At 45.9% G+C, this 16,889-nt stretch overlaps 1 protein-coding gene across 3 annotated transcripts in view; it reads left to right on the forward strand.

Annotated features, from left to right (window-relative positions):
• NUDCD3 (NudC domain containing 3) overlaps positions 1-16,889 on the forward strand; it is a 138,277-nt gene that overhangs the window by 106,548 nt on the left and 14,840 nt on the right. For all 3 annotated transcript variants that reach the window (XR_011648778.1, XM_058296682.2, XM_058296683.1), the window contains exon 4: positions 239-382. Coding sequence is in view for 2 of the 3 variants with exons in the window: in XM_058296682.2 (XP_058152665.1) it covers positions 239-382 (144 nt within the window). In the remaining variant the exon portion in view is untranslated. The remainder of the gene's footprint in view (positions 1-238; positions 383-16,889) is intronic.

The raw sequence follows: 16,889 nt of genomic DNA on the forward strand, positions 1-16,889 counted from the left end.
ACTTTGAAAAGATTTTCTAGGGCATTGACTTAAAGCAGATGACCATCTGCAGAAGGCTTCGAGTGCAAGTTGAGTGGAGTGATCCTCTCAGTTAAGATGCCTCCCGACTCCTGAGAAGAGTTCTCTTTTGCTCTTGCAGTATAGAGTCAGGTAACGTGGAGGTGATTGTCCCCTTCCCATCACGTAGCATGCTGGCTGTCACCTCACAGAACGACATGCTCTTCTGTCCTGTTCTCAGGTCTCGGTGGACCTCAGCAGTGGTGCCATCCGCGTGGCTGTGCTGGAGCAAAATGGGGAGCGCGTCCTCATGGAAGGGAAGTTCACCCATAAGGTCAACACTGAGAGTTCTCTTTGGAGCCTCGAGCCTGGAAAATGTGTTTTGGTAAGTGGGGTTTATTTCCTCTTTGGGCATCAGATACACTGAGAGCCCAGGTAGATTTTCAGCATGTTCTGATACCACTTTGACCAAGGCCCTTCATACTCCAGCAGCAAATCATGAAATCTGGCCTTCAGGGGCACATAGGTTCTCCTTAGCCTGCTACACAGCGCAGAGCAGATCTCCGTGGCTCTCGAGTCACTCACTCCTGCACGTACAGCCTGCTCTTCAGGGTCCTGCCTCCTGGGTGATCTGAATGGAAGGTGCTCAAGCCCAGTGCTTTTCTCTGTTTTCTAGAGATGATCAGAGTCAGAACTTCTGCTGTCAGCCCCAGTAGTAGAATGCCATTGTGCACCAGGCCAGGCCAGGGACACACAGCGAACACAAAGGTCACAGCAAGCTTTGCCTTGTCCTCTCCTAGGCACACCCCAAAGACCTATGGCCACATTAAGGCAAAAGTCAATTAATAAAAGGGTAAAAGGCAGGTTGAATTTTTTTCAGACGCCGGTTTGGAGGATGCAGGATTTAAAAGTCCAAGCAGGGAAGCGGACTTGGCCTAATGGAGAGGGCATCCGCCTGCCACCTGGGAGGTCCGCAGTTCAAACCCCAGGCCTCCTTGACCCGTGTGGAGCTGGCCCATGCGCAGTGCTGATGCACGCAAGGAGTGCTGTGTCACACAGGGGTGTCCCCCGCATAGGGGAACCCCACATGCAAGGAGTGCGCCCCGTAAGGAGAGCCACCCAGCGCAAAAGAAAGTGCAGCCTGCCCAGGAATGGCGCCACACACACGGAGAGCTGACACAAGATGACACAACAAAAAGAAACACAGATTCCCAGGGCTGCTGATAAGGATAGAAGCTGTCACAGAAGAACACACAGCGAATGGACAGAGAGCAGACAACTGGGGGCGGGGCGTGGGGAAGGGGAGAGAAATAAATTAAAATAAATCTTTAAAAAAAAAAAAAGTCCAGGCAAATGGGTTTGAGAGGGTGATTCTCCTCTCCTAGCTGGTGGCTAAACGTAGCTGAGAGGTTGGGACAGCCAGGTTAAGGCTGAGTTCAGACAGTGCTTACATGTTACCAGTTAATAGAGTCTTTCAGAACTTGGGCCCAGCATCCCTGCCCAGTCCATTGACGGCTCAGTTCTCTCCTCATCAGAGCTGTTGGACTCCGTTAGCGGGTCATAACTGCTCTGTCCCACGGGGAGGCGCAGAAAGAAAATTGGAAGCTTGGTCTATCTCACACGGACCTGCTGCCTCCTTCCTCGGTTGCGGTTCTTAACCAGGCACACAATGAAAGTGGTAAAGATGAAGAAAAAAACGACTTTGGCCAAAAATGCTTGCTTCCAAGTTTTCTACAGACAGAATCTAAGTCTGTGAAAAATATGCGGTTAGGAAAAGTGAAATATTTATATCTGTAACGATCAGGGCTGTGGTGCCTGTTTGCTTTCCTGGGGCTAGGATCAGAGGGATGCCAGCCTGTGGCACCGACAAGCTTCCCTGCCATGGGTGGCTCTTCTGGCTGCACTCCATCATGGAGGGACACAAGCCAGAGCCTGAGTCCTTACCGGCCCGTCAGTCCCTGGTCTTGGTGTCAAGCCCTGGACATCAGAGGTGCCATTGTGGCAGGTCTGGGGCACGCAGGAGCCCGCACGAGCCTGTCTGCTCTGGCCGGCATTGTGGCTGGCTCGGTCCTGCCCTGGCATCTCCTAGCAGAGCCTGGCGTCTTGAGCAGAGGCTGGACTGCGCCTGGCCTGGCCCCAGGTCTCGCTCACTGGCCACCAGGGGCTGTGGCTGTGCAGTACCACCGGAGACTGGAGCACAGGGCTACCTCAGAGGAGCGAAGCTCACTGGCCTGTGTGGATGGAGGCTCGGGGCATTGGCATCAGCGCAGAGCCGGGACCAGCCACACCACAGGCCAGGCCTCTGCTTCCTGCTCTTGGCCCAGCTCTCTGTTCACTTCCTGTGCCTGGGGCAGCAACAGCAGCCAGCCCTTCCAAGGGTTCTACTCAAGTACCAGGCCAGAAGCATGCCCTCTGCCCTGAGCCATGCGGCAGTGACGGCCTCTCCCTCGCTTCAGCTTGTGCATTCATCCCTGTCCCATCACCCCATACCCCACCCCCAGTGCAGAGAACACATACAGTAGCTTACTGTGCCTCTCTCCAAACTGTGAGCACGTCTTAGGGGTTCTACTGCCTTTCGTTGGCCTTATGCCTTCACATTCCTCATCTTTGAGTTTCACACAGTGAGGGAGGCCAGGAAGCATGCCTCACGTTCTGCCCAGCAAGTCCGGCAGAGCCCGGTGCAACCCCTGGCTGGCTGGCGGGCCCGTGTGGAGAAGGGCCTGTGGGTCCTGGGTGCTCCTGTCGCCGTGGGCTCAAGAATGCCTTAAAGTAGAAGAGCAGTAAGTCCACTCTAGTCCATATTTTATTCCTCCATCCTTTGGACCCTGGGATGGTGATGTCCACTCCACCTCTAAATGCAGAGGGGGCTTAGATTCCGTATGGGTGATGGATGCAATTCCTCTGCTTGCAGTTGTTGGCACTCTCGGTTCTCTGGTGTGGTGGTCGACCATCTTCACCTCCTTGTTAGCTGACCTGGGTAAGTCCAATGAACCAGAGAGTAGGAGTCAAAGTTTACTATAAAACGATTGTGACTAGTAATAGAAGAAATTGTAGCACTGAGGAGGAGAAAGTGGCCACAGTAGTTGCTGAGGGTAGGGAGAGGGAAGAGGAGAGGTGATGTGGGGGCATTTTGGGGACTTGGAATTGTCCTAAACAATATTGCAAGGTGAGATTATGGACTTTATATATCCTGCCTTAGCCTACTGAATGTACTGGGGGAGAGTGTGAACTGCAGGGTAAACTGTTACCTATGCGGTGCAGCAGGGCTCCAGAATGTGTGCACCGATCGCGATGAGTGTGCCTCAATCATGGAAGAGGTTGTTGGTGTGGGAGGAGTGGGGGGAGGGGTATATGGGAGCCTCTTATATTTTTTAATGTAACCTCTTTTCGTGTGATATATGTATCTTCAAAAAAAATACATTTTACAAAAATGATGTGGTAGGGAGCCGAAAGCAGGGTATGTGGGAACCTCATGTTTTTTATGTTTTTTAATGTAACGTTCTTTGTGATCTCTTAACTTTAATTTAAAAAGTGTAAAAAAAAAAAAGCATTGTCAAAATATTTTTTAAAAAAAGAATGCCTTAAAGACACTGCTGCGCAGTCCTGCTCCTGCACTGGTTCAGTTCTCCAGCAGCGGCAGCAGACCAGCCTGGTCTCAGCGCTGACTCACAGGGGTGTGCAGTCGGTACTTCCCTCGGGGGTGGCCTCGGGCGAGCCTTCTCCAGGCCCCCTTGTCTTCCTTTCCCGGTTGTGGCAAAGCAGCCAGGAAGTCCCATACCCGCTCTCAGACTGAGGCGGAGGCAGTGGTCTTCCTTGCTGATTTCTGGGCTCTGCAAAACCCTGAAGGCTGTGGCCGCTGTGCTCGGAGCCCACTGGCTGGATAACCAGTATGCTGATGAGTCCTTTTATTTTACATTGTTTCTGTAAGGAAAATCTTAAAGATTTTCTTTGATACAGGTGACCTTGACTTCTGGATAATTGAAAAGCATGGATACCCCAAAGCCCTGTTACCTCTTTGGTATATGTTTTGTATACTTGTATTTGACTGTGGCCAAAGCACTGACTTCTTTTAGTTTAGTTTTTTTTTTTTTTTTGTATTTTTATTTTTTTAATATTACATTCAAAAAATATGAGGTCCCCATATACCCCCCACCCCCCTCATCACGCCACTCCTCCCCCCATAGCAACAATCTCGTCCATCATCATGAGACATTCATTGCATTTGGTGTAATAGGCCCCATTTATTGAGCACATGCCATAGAGAGCTCCTGAATTCTCTGCAGATAGCTTCACAAAGAAGGGCGTGGAGGCTCTGAGAGGTGTGGAGCTAGGATGCAAACCAAAACCCGCCCAGTTCCAGCAAGTTCTTTCCAGAGCTCCAAGTAAGGAATTCCTAGGGAAGGCTTGGCTCAGAGGGAGCTGGAAAGTGTCTCATCTCCTGCTCCCTCGCTCCTTCCTGCTGAAAGGCTCTGTCAGAGCCCAGCTCTCTCCTTGGGGGAGGTCGCAGGGAGCGGGAAGAGCTGGAAACCAGGCTGGGTTTCAGAGGCGTCCTGCCTCACCTGGGTGTGTGACGTAGAGCCAGCAGCAGACTCGGGAAGGTGTGTGTGATGTGCACACTCACACACCAGCCAGGGCCGTCTTCAGCCACCCCAAAGAGGCTTGCTTTCCCCAGGCAGCGGGCATAGCTGCCTCTTCTCATCAGACCTGGTGGGGAGAGAGCCTGGCTGGGACGGGCCTGCAGCCGGCAGGGGCAGCAGACCACAGCCTTTGCCCTGGCCCCTGTGCCACCGTGGGCTCCCATGACAGCCCCAGCTGTCTGCTTCCTGGATTCTCAAGAAGCCGAGCTGGCCCTCCACCTCTGCCGTGCTGCTGATGTACTCTGTGTTTACTCTGCTCCTGTCTTCACTTCTGCCCTGGCTGTCTTCTAGCTGTTTTAGTTTGCTTTTGCCAAACACTTGCTACTCTAGGAATTTAAAAAAATAAACCATGACATAAAACAGGCAAAAGGAGTTGCATGTGGGGCTGAGCCTGGCCTTTCCTCTTCTATAGATGCCCCTCCTGCACTTCCACAGGGTCAGGAGCGGATGCTGCAGCCGTTCTTTCACGTGTTTTCTTAAAGCTGCTTTTATGATCAGTATGAACATCACATTTCTTCTGCAGCTTCACAGCTTTAGGAAAAAAATGGTGTCTGAAAAAGGAATTATTGTGAGCACCAATAAGAGGAATTATTGTGAGCACCAATAATCTCCCCCATCAGATCACTGCCCACCAGCCTATACACATGTGGGTCCTTTCTAGTAAGATACAGAAGCTTTTCTCCATTTCTGCCTCCCTCTGGTACTTTCTAGTAGCTTCTAGTTATGTAAATGCCATTACTCTTTCCAGGAGCCACAAGGTGTGTTTTAGTTGTTTATTGATGACATTTTGGGGCCAGTTTTTGTTTTCTGATCACATATCTGAGGTCATCTTGTGAATCAGTGAGTCCATTCCCTCAACGCCTGAGAACTCTGTTGACCTCTACTATTTTAGCGCTGTTTGTGTTACCTGAAACACAGACTCTGGAGCCAGAGGAAGTGTTTCCCGTGGAGGGGCATTTTCTGGTGTGTCAGGAGACCTGGCATTGGGTTGTGACTTCCGCCTTGCTCCTCCGTTTCTCTTCCTCAGAGCGAGGGTGACGCACCGTGGGGTGGATGGCCAGCGCTAGGGGCTGCTCATTGTGGTGCCCACAGCCTGGGCTGGGCGCAGGGCAATGAGAGACAGGAAGGCAGGCCCTCCTTTCAAGGGACCGTGGCCAGCTGAAAGGGTCCTCGGCAGAGATCCACGTCCCGTCCCAGAGACCTGAGGATTGACCTTATATGGAGAAGGGGTCCTTGTGGATGTGGTTAAGGGTCTTGAGAGGAGGAGGTGTTCCTGGACCACCTGATGGGCCCTGAACCCCATGACAAGTGTTCTCACGAGAGAGGGGCAGAGGGAGCCAGGAGCCACGAGGAGGCCACGTGCAGACAGATCAGAGATGGGAGCCGGTGGCCAGGAGCCACGAGTTGTCCTGAGAGCCCCCGAGGGGGTGCACCCTGCTGGGCTTCGGACCACCACCCTCCAAACTGTGGAAGGGTGCATTTCTGTTGCTCTGAGCTACCCAGCATGCAGTGCCCTGTTACGCCCCCGCCCCCTGGACACAGCACCGCGGGCAGGGCCGCCTGAGGCAAGGTGTGCTGCTGCCTTCTCCTCACTGGCAGGCAGAGGTGCCCGGCAGCAGGCAGGGCCGCGGCCAATCTCTGACCTTCTTTCCTCCCTGCAGGCAAATCCAGCATGCTGCTCGCTGCCAGCCCTCCACAGCTGGCTCCTCCCTCCGCCCCGGTGCCACCGATCCACATCAGACACATAAGGGCAGGCACTGGGAGCAGGCAGGGGCGGCAGCTAAAACTGTGTGACAGCTCCTGCCTCCCTCCCTCCCACACTGGAATGTTAAATGAGACCCGTGACGCTCGGCAAGCTCCTTTCTTGGTTACGGAGATGTGAAACCAGCCATGGCAACGACAAGGGCTCTTTTCTCCCCTCTGCCTCATTCAGTCCCACAAGCCAAGCAGTTAGCTTGCTCATTATCTTCATGTCTTCTCAAGTCGAGAAGCTGACAGGTCCTCCCCTTACTGCTGTGGGTGACCGTGGGCAGGTGGGTGGGCAGCTGGGGCTGTGCGGGTAGGCGGCAGCTGTGGTCCTCTGGCATGGCCGGGCTGGGCGGTGGGGGGGCAGCCATGGTCCTTGCTGATCTTCCACAGAACAGCCCCATGGCCTGCACACAGTCCATGTGTTTCAAAATCTGTCATTACCGTATGTGACACGATCTACTCACAAATCATTTAAAATAGGTGAAATAGCGTATTATTACTCTCCTATGAATTATACCTTTATTTGTTCAACCTCTAAAACCCACTGTGTTTTATTTGGGTTGTTCCTGGTTTTTGAATGCTGGGAATGTTTTGTACAAACTGCAACCTCCCCTGCACCCCGCTGCCCCATTTAGATTATTTCCTTAAGTTATATTTCTCAAGAGAGGAATTACGAGGTAATTATAGTTCTCGAGCCATTTTGCCACAGGTCCTCCCCAGAAAGGCGGTGCATTTCTGCACATCCTCAGTGCCACCCACGTATATAGGTTTGCACCCCCATATCCCCACAGGCATGGGACTTTGTAATTTGAATTTATTTTTGCTAATTTATCTAGGTTCCACAATCTTGCTCTCTTTTCTTTTTCTAACAAGAACATGAATTCTCCATGAAATGGTGTATCTCTGTCTCCTTGTTGGGGCGCTCCCCCACCCCACCCCTCCCTGGCAGCCTTCCCCTGCCCTGTGGGGGCTTACTCCATGTACTTCATTGGAAGTTCAGCATGAAAACTAGAGGTTAAGTTACTTGAGCATTTTAGCAGGTGCCCAGAGCCTGGAAAGAAGTAGGTGAGGTCTGGGAGCTCTTCAAATCTGCAGTTACATGGTGTGCCTGGGTGGCCCCAGCAGTGGTCAGGGTTGAGCTGACACTTGGGCCTAACGGAAGATGGATAGCTTGAGGCAGAAGAGCAGAGCTGGGGTGTGCTCCACGTGGCATTCTAGAGAAATCGCGTGGCAGACGGACAGACAGACGGAAGGAGGCTCCAGAAGGTGGAGTGGAGTGCTCCCGCCGACAGGGCAGAGGGCATGCCCACTGTCACCACTGTTGTTCAGTATCATGCTAGAGGTTCTAGCTGAGCCTTTGGCCAGACAGACAAGTCAAAGGCACCCAGATAGGAAAGGAAGAAGTAAAACTTCCACTATTTGCTGATGACATGATCCTACATCTAGAAAACCCTGAAAAATCCACAACAAAGCAACTAGAACTAACAGATGAGTTCAGCAAAGCAGTGGGAAGACTTAAATAAATGGAAGGGCATTCCAGGTTCATGGACTGGAAGGCTAAATATCGTCAAGAGGTAAGTTCTACCCAAACTGATTTACAGATTCCACACAATCCCAATAAAAATCCCAACAACCTTTTTTGGAGAAACTGAAGAGCCAGTAATTAAGGGATGAATTTACAGAGTGTGTGCTTGCTCTTGTCTCTTCAGCCTGTGTGTTTCCTTGCCTTTTACTATGGCTTGTAACATCTTCGTCCAGGGCAAGTGATGTATCAGGTAGTAGGAACAGGTAAGTAGGCCCTAATGGGAGGTTTTACCTTAATCCTGCCAGGGGTCGACTGCTTTCAATGTTTGTTACAGCATGGGTGCCAAGGCTGAAGTTCCACCGGTGTCGTCTTTGTCTTCCCTCTTGCCTTGGGCTAGAGCCTGAGCGAGTAGCTCTTTCAGAGTTCAGGGTTACTCTCTTGGACCCTTTTGGAGGTGGTGGTAAGGTGGGTGGAGGGGTGCATTCGTTAATGGTTTGGTTAAGTCTCAGGCCTGTGTGTCTCCCCCACCCTTATGAGACCGGAGGACTAGGAGCTGGAGTTGGGTAAGCACCCTTCTCCCCTGCAGTGAGCTTTGCATAGAGCACTTCCTAGGTGTATTTCAAAATGGTTGCTGTCCCCCTTCCCCTGCCAGAGCCGTCATTGTCTTGGCTCTCCCCCATGAAAAACCCCCAAACTGTGGGGGCTCCTCCAACACTGTGGCCCCCAGGATTTCTCACACTCACCCTCATTCACACAGAACCCGCAGCCCTTTGTCGCCACCGCCGAGGAGTTGTCTTTAGTGTGTGGCTCTAGTGCCTTCTCCCGGTTCCAGGGCGGAGGCTTCCCCTGCAACCTGAACTCCCAGACAACAACAGCAATCCTTTGTTTTCCGTTTGTCCCTCTTTTTTCTTGTTGTAAGGATGGGAGGGATGACTTCCAAGCTCTTTACAGGTCTGTCCTGTAGGAGTAGAAACCAGAAACCTGTAGGCATTTTGTTTACGCCCTTCATCAGATTGAGGAAGTTTCTTTATTTGCTGAGAGGCTTCTGGTTGTTTTTAATCAGTAGTGGTGGTTGGGTTTTATCGGAGGCTTTTCTACATCCACTGAGATATGATTCTGCTATTTTACACTAACATCAGGAATTACACTGGTTAGTTTTCAAGTTTTCAGATGTTAAGCCAGCCTTACCCTCCTGAGATAAACCCTGCCTGGTCATGATTTACTCACCACTTTACATGTTGCTGGACTTTGTCTGTTATTATTTTGTTAAGGGCTTTTACATCTGTGGTCTTCAAGGATGTGCTTTGTGGCTTTCTTGTACTCTCTGCTTTGATGTCAGTTAAGTGCTAGCCTCATAAAATGAGTTGGAAAATGTTCCTTCTTCCTCTTATTCTTCAGGAAGAATTGATTAGGACTGGTGTTACTTCCTTTTCATTTTATTTTTATTAGAAAAGTTGTGAGCTTACAAAACAATCATATATAATGTGCACAGTTACGCCTCCACCAACACCTTATATTGTTGTGGAACATTTGTTAGATAGAGATTTTGAAAGAACATGATCAGATGATTAGAATATTACCACTAACTATGGTCCTTAGTGTACACTTGGTATATTTAGTTATTTATTTCTTAAATATTTGAAAGAATTTCCCAGAGAAGGAATGGAGGTTCTTATTGGGAAGTTTTAAAATGATCAGCTCAAATTCTTTAAAATTCATGTTTAACCAGCTCATTAGGTTTATTTCTTCTTGAGTTGGTTTTGCTAATTTTTGTCTTTCAGGGATTTTGCCCATTCCATCTAAGTTGTCAAGTTTTTGCTATTGTATTTCTTTATTCTGTGGGAAATGGAATACTGGCAGGGATAAAAGTAAGAACGTTTCATAATAATAAATGAGTCAGTTCATCAAGACATAATATAAAGTTTGTATGTACCCAATCATAGACCTTCAGAATACATGAAAGAAAAACTGGGAGAACTAAAAGGAAAAAAGATAAATCTACAATTATAGTTGGAAATTTCAACACTCTTCTCTTAGTAACTGATAGAATAAGAAGACAAAGAAGAACACAAAAAAAACAGTAAGGATTTGAATACTGTCAACTAAGATAGACAAAGACGTGCATTCTTTTCAAGTACACTTGGAATATGCACCAATATAGATCATATAGTAGATCATTTCAAAAGTTTCTGTAATTTTTAAAGATTACAGTCATAGAGAGTGTGTTCTCTGACCACAGTGAAATTAAATTAGAAACCAGTATGTAGAAAACCTTCCAGTACTTGGAAACTAAATAAATTGCTTCTAAGTAACTCATAGGTATAAGAAGAAATTACAAGGTAAATTAGAAAATATTTTAAATTTAATGAAAATTAAATCTCAACATATCAAAATTTGTGGAATGAAACTACAGCAAAGCTTAGAAGAAAAGAAGCTATAGAGAAAAGAGCATGTATCAGTGAAATAGAAAATGGATAAATAATAGAGGAAAATAAATGCTAGACTGATTAAGGAAATATAATAGCAAAACACTTGATAACTTAGATGAAATGGCTAAAATCTCTGAAAGACACAAATTAGAATATGTCTAAACTGGGGTACATAACTCAATCTACCACATATGTAATATTGCTTGATATTCTCACAGGTCATTGAGTCCCAGTGATTTTTTCCCCCCATTCTTTCTCCCTTGTGCTTTAGTTTGGATAATTTCCATTGCTATGTCTTCAAATTGACTGGTATGTTCTTCTGCAGTATGTAATCTGCTTGTAATCCCATCCAGTAACATTTTTATTTCAGATATTCCATTTTTCATGTCTAGAAATTCCACTTTTTAAATCTTCCTTTTCTTTTCTCATTGTTCATGTTTTTCTTTAAATATTTGAGCATTTTTATAAGTAGCTGCTTTAAACAACTTGTTTGCTAAATCCATATTCTCTGTCATCTTGGGTGTTGTTTTATTAACTGATTTTTCTCAAGGCTAAAGGTCAGATTTTCCTGCATATATAATAAATTTTTATTTGATCTTGACATTATAAATTTATGTGGTTGTGTTGTTTTCTGACAAAGGCTTTGTGTTTTCGTTTGCAAAAAGCTGCTGGGAGCAAGAATATACCAGAAATGAGTTGGCTTTTATAATGTGAATTTGTCAGCTTAAGAGCCTAAAGTTCTGAGGCTTTAAAAGTGTCCATATCACAGCATCATCAGAGATGCTTTCTCTCTGAGCTGCAACTGTGGGCAGCTAAGCACATGGTGGCATCTACTTGTCTCTCCTCTCTTCCTGCCCTGTTCCTTCATTTTGGACTGCTCTTTCTGTGGCTTTTCTCTCTCCTGAGATCGTCAACTTTTGGAGACTTTTGTCTCTGCAGCTTTCTTCTGCATCTGCAACTTTTTATTCCTCCGTGTGTAAAGGGCTCCAGTAAGAGGATTAAGACCCGCCCTGGGTCATGCAGTCTAATCAGAGGCCCTTACCTAAGCAATTTAATCAGGTCCCACCAACTGCTGGTCCACAGGCACTGTGAGGACACCGTCTTCTGGATCCACCCAGCCTCACACTGTCACTTTGCCCTGGCAGTTAGGTAGGTTAATTGCAGATTAGCTTGATACTTTTGAGACTCACTTTTAAGCTTTATTGTGTAGTTCCAGAGTGGCCCTTACTGAACAGGGCTAGTTGAGCCCTGCTGCTGTGTAGGACCCTTCTGGAGTCTCTGTCCAGTGCCTGGTGTTCAGCAAGGACTCTCCAGTTCACCTGGCCAGAACTTGACCATCTCTTAGTCCTGTCAATTTATATACTTCTTTTTTTTTTTTTTTTAAAGATTTATTTATTTATTTAATTTCCCCCCCTCCCCTGGTTGTCTGTTCTTGGTGTCTATTTGCTGCGTCTTGTTTCTTTGTCCGCTTCTGTTGTCGTCAGCGGCACGGGAAGTGTGGGCGGCGCCATTCCTGGGCAGGCTGCACTTTCTTTTCACGCTGGGCGGCTTTTCCTCACGGGCGCACTCCTTGCGCGTGGGGCTCCCCCACGCGGGGAACACCCTTGCGTGGCATGGCACTCCTTGCGCGCATCAGCGCTGCGCATGGGCCAGCTCCACATGCGTCAAGGAGGCCCGGGGTTTGAACCGCGGACCTCCCATATGGTAGACGGACGCCCTAACCACTGGGCCAAAGTCCGTTTCCCAATTTATATACTTCTTTGTCATTCTTTGATTGGTTTTGCTAAGTCTTACCCTATGCATGTGTGATTTCTAAGTTCATGTGTCAACTTGGCTAGGTGATGATGTCCAGTAGTTTGGTCAAGCAATCACTGGCCCAATTGTTACTAGGAGGATGTGTGTTTTTGTGGATATAAATCAGTAGTCAGTTGATGGTATCTGCAAAGAAGATGGCTTCAGCAATGAGAGAAGTCTCCTACAGTCAGCTGAAGGCCTTGAAGGGAGAACTGACAGTTCCAGCAGTCAGAGAGAAGAGTTTCTGTCTACTTCAGCAGGCCAGCTTCTGCTGGGGGATTCATCGAACCGTCCTTCTTTTTCCCAGCTTGCAGCATGCCCTAAGGACTTCAGATTTGCCTGTCCCTATAGTAGGCATATGTTTCTCCTCAGTTCTTTTTCTCTGGAGCACCCTAATACAGTATGTATGACTTAATATTCAGTCAGGGGCTCAGAGGACCTCCCTTTGCAGCCATCTCTCTCTCTGCATAACTCTCCCTATTTTTAGTACTTTGCCCCACAAATTCCAGCCCTTCAGCCTCACAAAACTCCAGGCTCCATCATGTATCTCTGGAGACTTATCATTGTTTCTTTGCACCATGGTATAAAAAATTCTTCCAAGCAAAGTGAGATCACAGTGCTCAACTCATTTCTTCCTCCTCTTTTAGGGATCCCAGTCTTAGCACTGCCTGCTTTCCAGTTTCTGAGCAGCTATTTCATATATAAGGTCCAGTTTTCTAGTTTGTCCAGTCCTAGTTATTCTGCCATGGCCAGGAGCAGAAGTCAGTAATGTGTTGTTGTTGTTGTTGTTGTTTTTAACTTCCTTTTTCTTTAGAAATACTTTCAAACATACAGGCCAGTTACAAAAGTAATACAAACCCCATACAGAGCACTCCAATATACTCATATCCCCAGACACCAAATTTTAACATTTTGACACATTGCCATGCCATTCTATCTATCTGTCTGTCTTATCAGTCCATTTCCTGAACACTTGAGTGTAGGCTGTATATATGATGCTCCTTCAACACTTTATACTGCTAAGTACATTTCCTAAAACCAAGGATATTCACTTATGTTACACCTTAAGTGCTGTTAGTCAAGTTCAGGAAATTTAACATTGATGCAAAGCTTAGAGTCCACATTTTTTTTTTTTATCTGTCCCAACCCCAATAATGTCTTTTTGAGTCTTTCCTCCTCACTTGTAAGATGCCATGAAGGATCATTGATTGCATTTCATTTTCACTGTGGCCTTTGTTGTTCTTTCTTCTTTTTATTTTTTGTTGTTGTTGTGGAAACATATATACACCATAAATTTTCCCATCTCAACCACTCCCAAGATACCACTCATTGGGTTACGCATGCTGACAGTGTTGCAGTGCCTTCTCCAACTTCCATACCTAAGACTTTCCCATCTCCTCAAACAGAAACCCTATACCGATTATGCATTGATAGTGTTGATTTTTTTTATCACACAAAAAAATAAGTCTGGACATGAGCAACCTTGGGATGGTTTTCTAGCTTCATCAGTATCATTAGAATTTCAGACTCCTTCTCTTTATGCTCCGCTATTCTTAGCGTGGGGTCTCCAGTCACTGCGCCATCTCAGAGCCCAAATGGGAACTGGAAAAGAGGGTAGGGAGATGAGGAAAAGGGACAGTTTGCTGTCCTTGTTTTTAAAGGACCTTCCCAGAAATACCATCTGACAACTTTCACTTAAATCTTACTGACCCAAACTTGATCACATGTCAACTGTAAGGAGTAAAGTTGTATGTAAAGTTGACTTCAGCTGGGCACATTGCTTCCCTGAATAGAACCAAGTTCTGTTTCTGAGAAAGGAAAGGGATATAAATATTGGTGAGTCATCCGGCATAGATTTGGGGATGCTGAGATAAGTTTATGCACATTGAGTTAGTAGTTTCTGTGAGGACATTTGGGGAAAATTGTTCAACAAGCAGCCTAGAGATTCCTCAGAAAAATCAATTCTAGGTTTGGAAAGGTTAGAGAAAAGGTGATCCTGTAGCATCTGGCCATGCTGCAAAGTACAAAAGTGCTCAAGGAAGTGAGGGGACATCTCACATAGTCCCCAGAGCCAGCTTGAAGGGGCTTCCACTGATCAAGTCTGGGATAATGTGAAAACCAAATAAGCAAAATAGTGAATTATAGGTCATTGAAGAAACTAGGAGTCCAGGAGTCCACACTGATAATCAGGAGACAAATAGATTTCTTCAGAAAAGGGAGGGCTCTTCAATAACAAGCCAGGGGGGTGCCGTGTGATGGGAGTGGTGGGGTAGGACGGCCCAGGACTCATTCTGGCAGGAACAGACTGAATCACCTGTTTGGATCTCTGGAAGCCCAGTGGAACATTTGCAACACCCAGGGAAGAGCTAGTGCACTGTGCACTCTGTGTAGAGGCTACCCTCCCTTACTCAGCCTCCAGCCGCATGGCAGGCAGCAGTGCGACTGCAGCTCAAGCCCTGGTGCAGCTTGCTGGTTCCGATTCGGGAGGTGTGGTCTGATCACTGCCTTGGATCAGCTGCTTCAGATCACTGGGGGACCAGGGAGTGATCCAAAGGCAGCCACTGTTCAGTGGGGAAAGCAGCATAGGATTTTTAAAGAGGCAGTACCTATTTTTTTCTCCCTCTTCTTGACACTTTCCATTCCCTGTTTGGGAGCCAAAATAGTTTAAAAAGACCATGGCTGTAGCCCTCAACAACAAAAACCCCTTGCAATTCCAGGAGTGGGAAAACTAGATTTCCAGCATTATAGTAACATAATACTCAAAAAGTCCAGTTCTCAACAAAAAAATTCCAGAACACACAAAGAAACATGAAAGTATGACCCAGTCACAGGAAAAAAAGAATTTGTCAGAAACCATTGCTGAGGATGCTCAAACATTGAAACTATAAGTCAGAGACATTAAATCAGCCATCTTAAACATGTTCGGTGAGCTAAAGGAATCCACATACAGAGAACTAAAGGAAATTAAGAAAATGAACAAAATAACGAGATGGAAATTATGAAAAGGGACTAAATTTTGGAGTTGCAAAATAGAGTAATTGAACTGAAAACCACATTAGGCAGATTCAATAGGAAATTTGAACAAAGAAAGCATCAGCAAATTTGAAGATCAGACAATAGAAATTATCCCTTTCGAGGAGCAGAAAGAAAAAAATGATGAAGATAAATGAACAAAACCTGAGGGGCCTGTGGAACATAATCATGTGAAACAGCACACACATCACTGGAGCTCCATAAAGACGAGAGAAAGGGGCAGAAAAAGCACCTGAAGAGATGATGGCCAGAAAGTTCCCAAATCTAATGACAGGCATGAGTAAACACATCCAGGCACTCAGTGAACTCAAAGGAGGATAGACTGAGAGAGATCTACACAGACACGTTTTGGTGAAATTGTCAAAATCCAAAAACAGCATTTTGAAAATAGCAAGAGAAACAACTTGCAACATACCAGGGATCCCCAGTAAGATTCTAACAGTGGATTTCTCATCAGAAACTACAGAGATGAGGAGACAGGGGATCAACATTTTTAAATTTCTCAGGAAAAAAAGACAGCTGTCAGGCAAGAATTCTATGTCCTATAAAACCATCTTTCAAAAATGAGGGAGAAATTAAGATATTTACATGTAAACAGAAGCTGACAGTTTATTACCAGAAGACCTGAGATAAAAGGATACTAGACAGCAACTTGAAGCCATAATAAGAAATAAAGAACATTGGTTAAGGTAACTGCATGGGTAAAAACTAAACCCAGTGGTATTGTGCTTTTGCTTTATAACTGCTCTTCCCCCTATATGAGTTAAGAGGCAAGCATGTAGAATAACATTGTAAGTCTGTGAAATCTGAGAAAGTAACAATGTAATGGGAGAAGGACAGAAATATGTAGGAGAGTTTGTATGCTACTGAAACTAGTTTGGTAGTTGTATGACTGGGTTAGTTTAAGATGTTCATTGTAACTGCTAAGAGAATAACTAAAAATATAGAGAAAAGGAGAGAGGTTCATCAAAATGATACACTGTTTAAAAAAGCAACTAAATACAAATAAAGGCAGTAATGGAGTAACTACTCCAATGAAATAGCTAAATGGCGGAAGTAAGTTCTTCTCAGTTATTACCTTAAATGTCTGTGGATTAAACACCCCTATTAAAAGGCAGAGATTGGCTGATTGGATGAAAAAGCATGATCCCGTTCTCCAGGGTCATGATCCAGTATCTACAAGAGACTCACTTTCATTCCAGAGACACAAAGAGATTGAAAGTAAAAGGGTGAAATATATATTCCATGGATACAATAATCAAAAGAGAGTTGGATTATAACAAATGTACCACATGAATAAAAGATGTTGATGGGGGAAAGTGAGGGGGGGTGGGAATCCCCTATATTTTCAATGTGACATTTATGTAATCTAAAACTTCTTTAAAAATTTTTTTAAAAAATTTTGCATCTAAAGATTTTAAAGAAAAGAGTTGGAGTGACTATTGTCAGACAAAACAGACTTTAAGCAAAAAAAGATTACGAGAAACATAGAGGGATATTATATATTGATAAAAGGTTCAATGCAGCAGGAAGGTAAATTACTTATAAACAAATATGCTCTTCACAACAGAGCTCCAAAATGTATAAAGCAAAAACTGACGGAATCGAAGATTAATAGATAGGTCTACAATAATAGGTATACATCTAAGCAGAAGATCAGTAAGGAAACAGGAGATGAACAGCATTGTTGACTCCTTGGGCCTAAGGACGTGCATAGAACACTCC

This window comes from Dasypus novemcinctus, chromosome 5 (genome assembly GCF_030445035.2).
Source record: "Dasypus novemcinctus isolate mDasNov1 chromosome 5, mDasNov1.1.hap2, whole genome shotgun sequence".
Taxonomy (NCBI): Eukaryota; Metazoa; Chordata; class Mammalia; order Cingulata; family Dasypodidae; genus Dasypus; species Dasypus novemcinctus.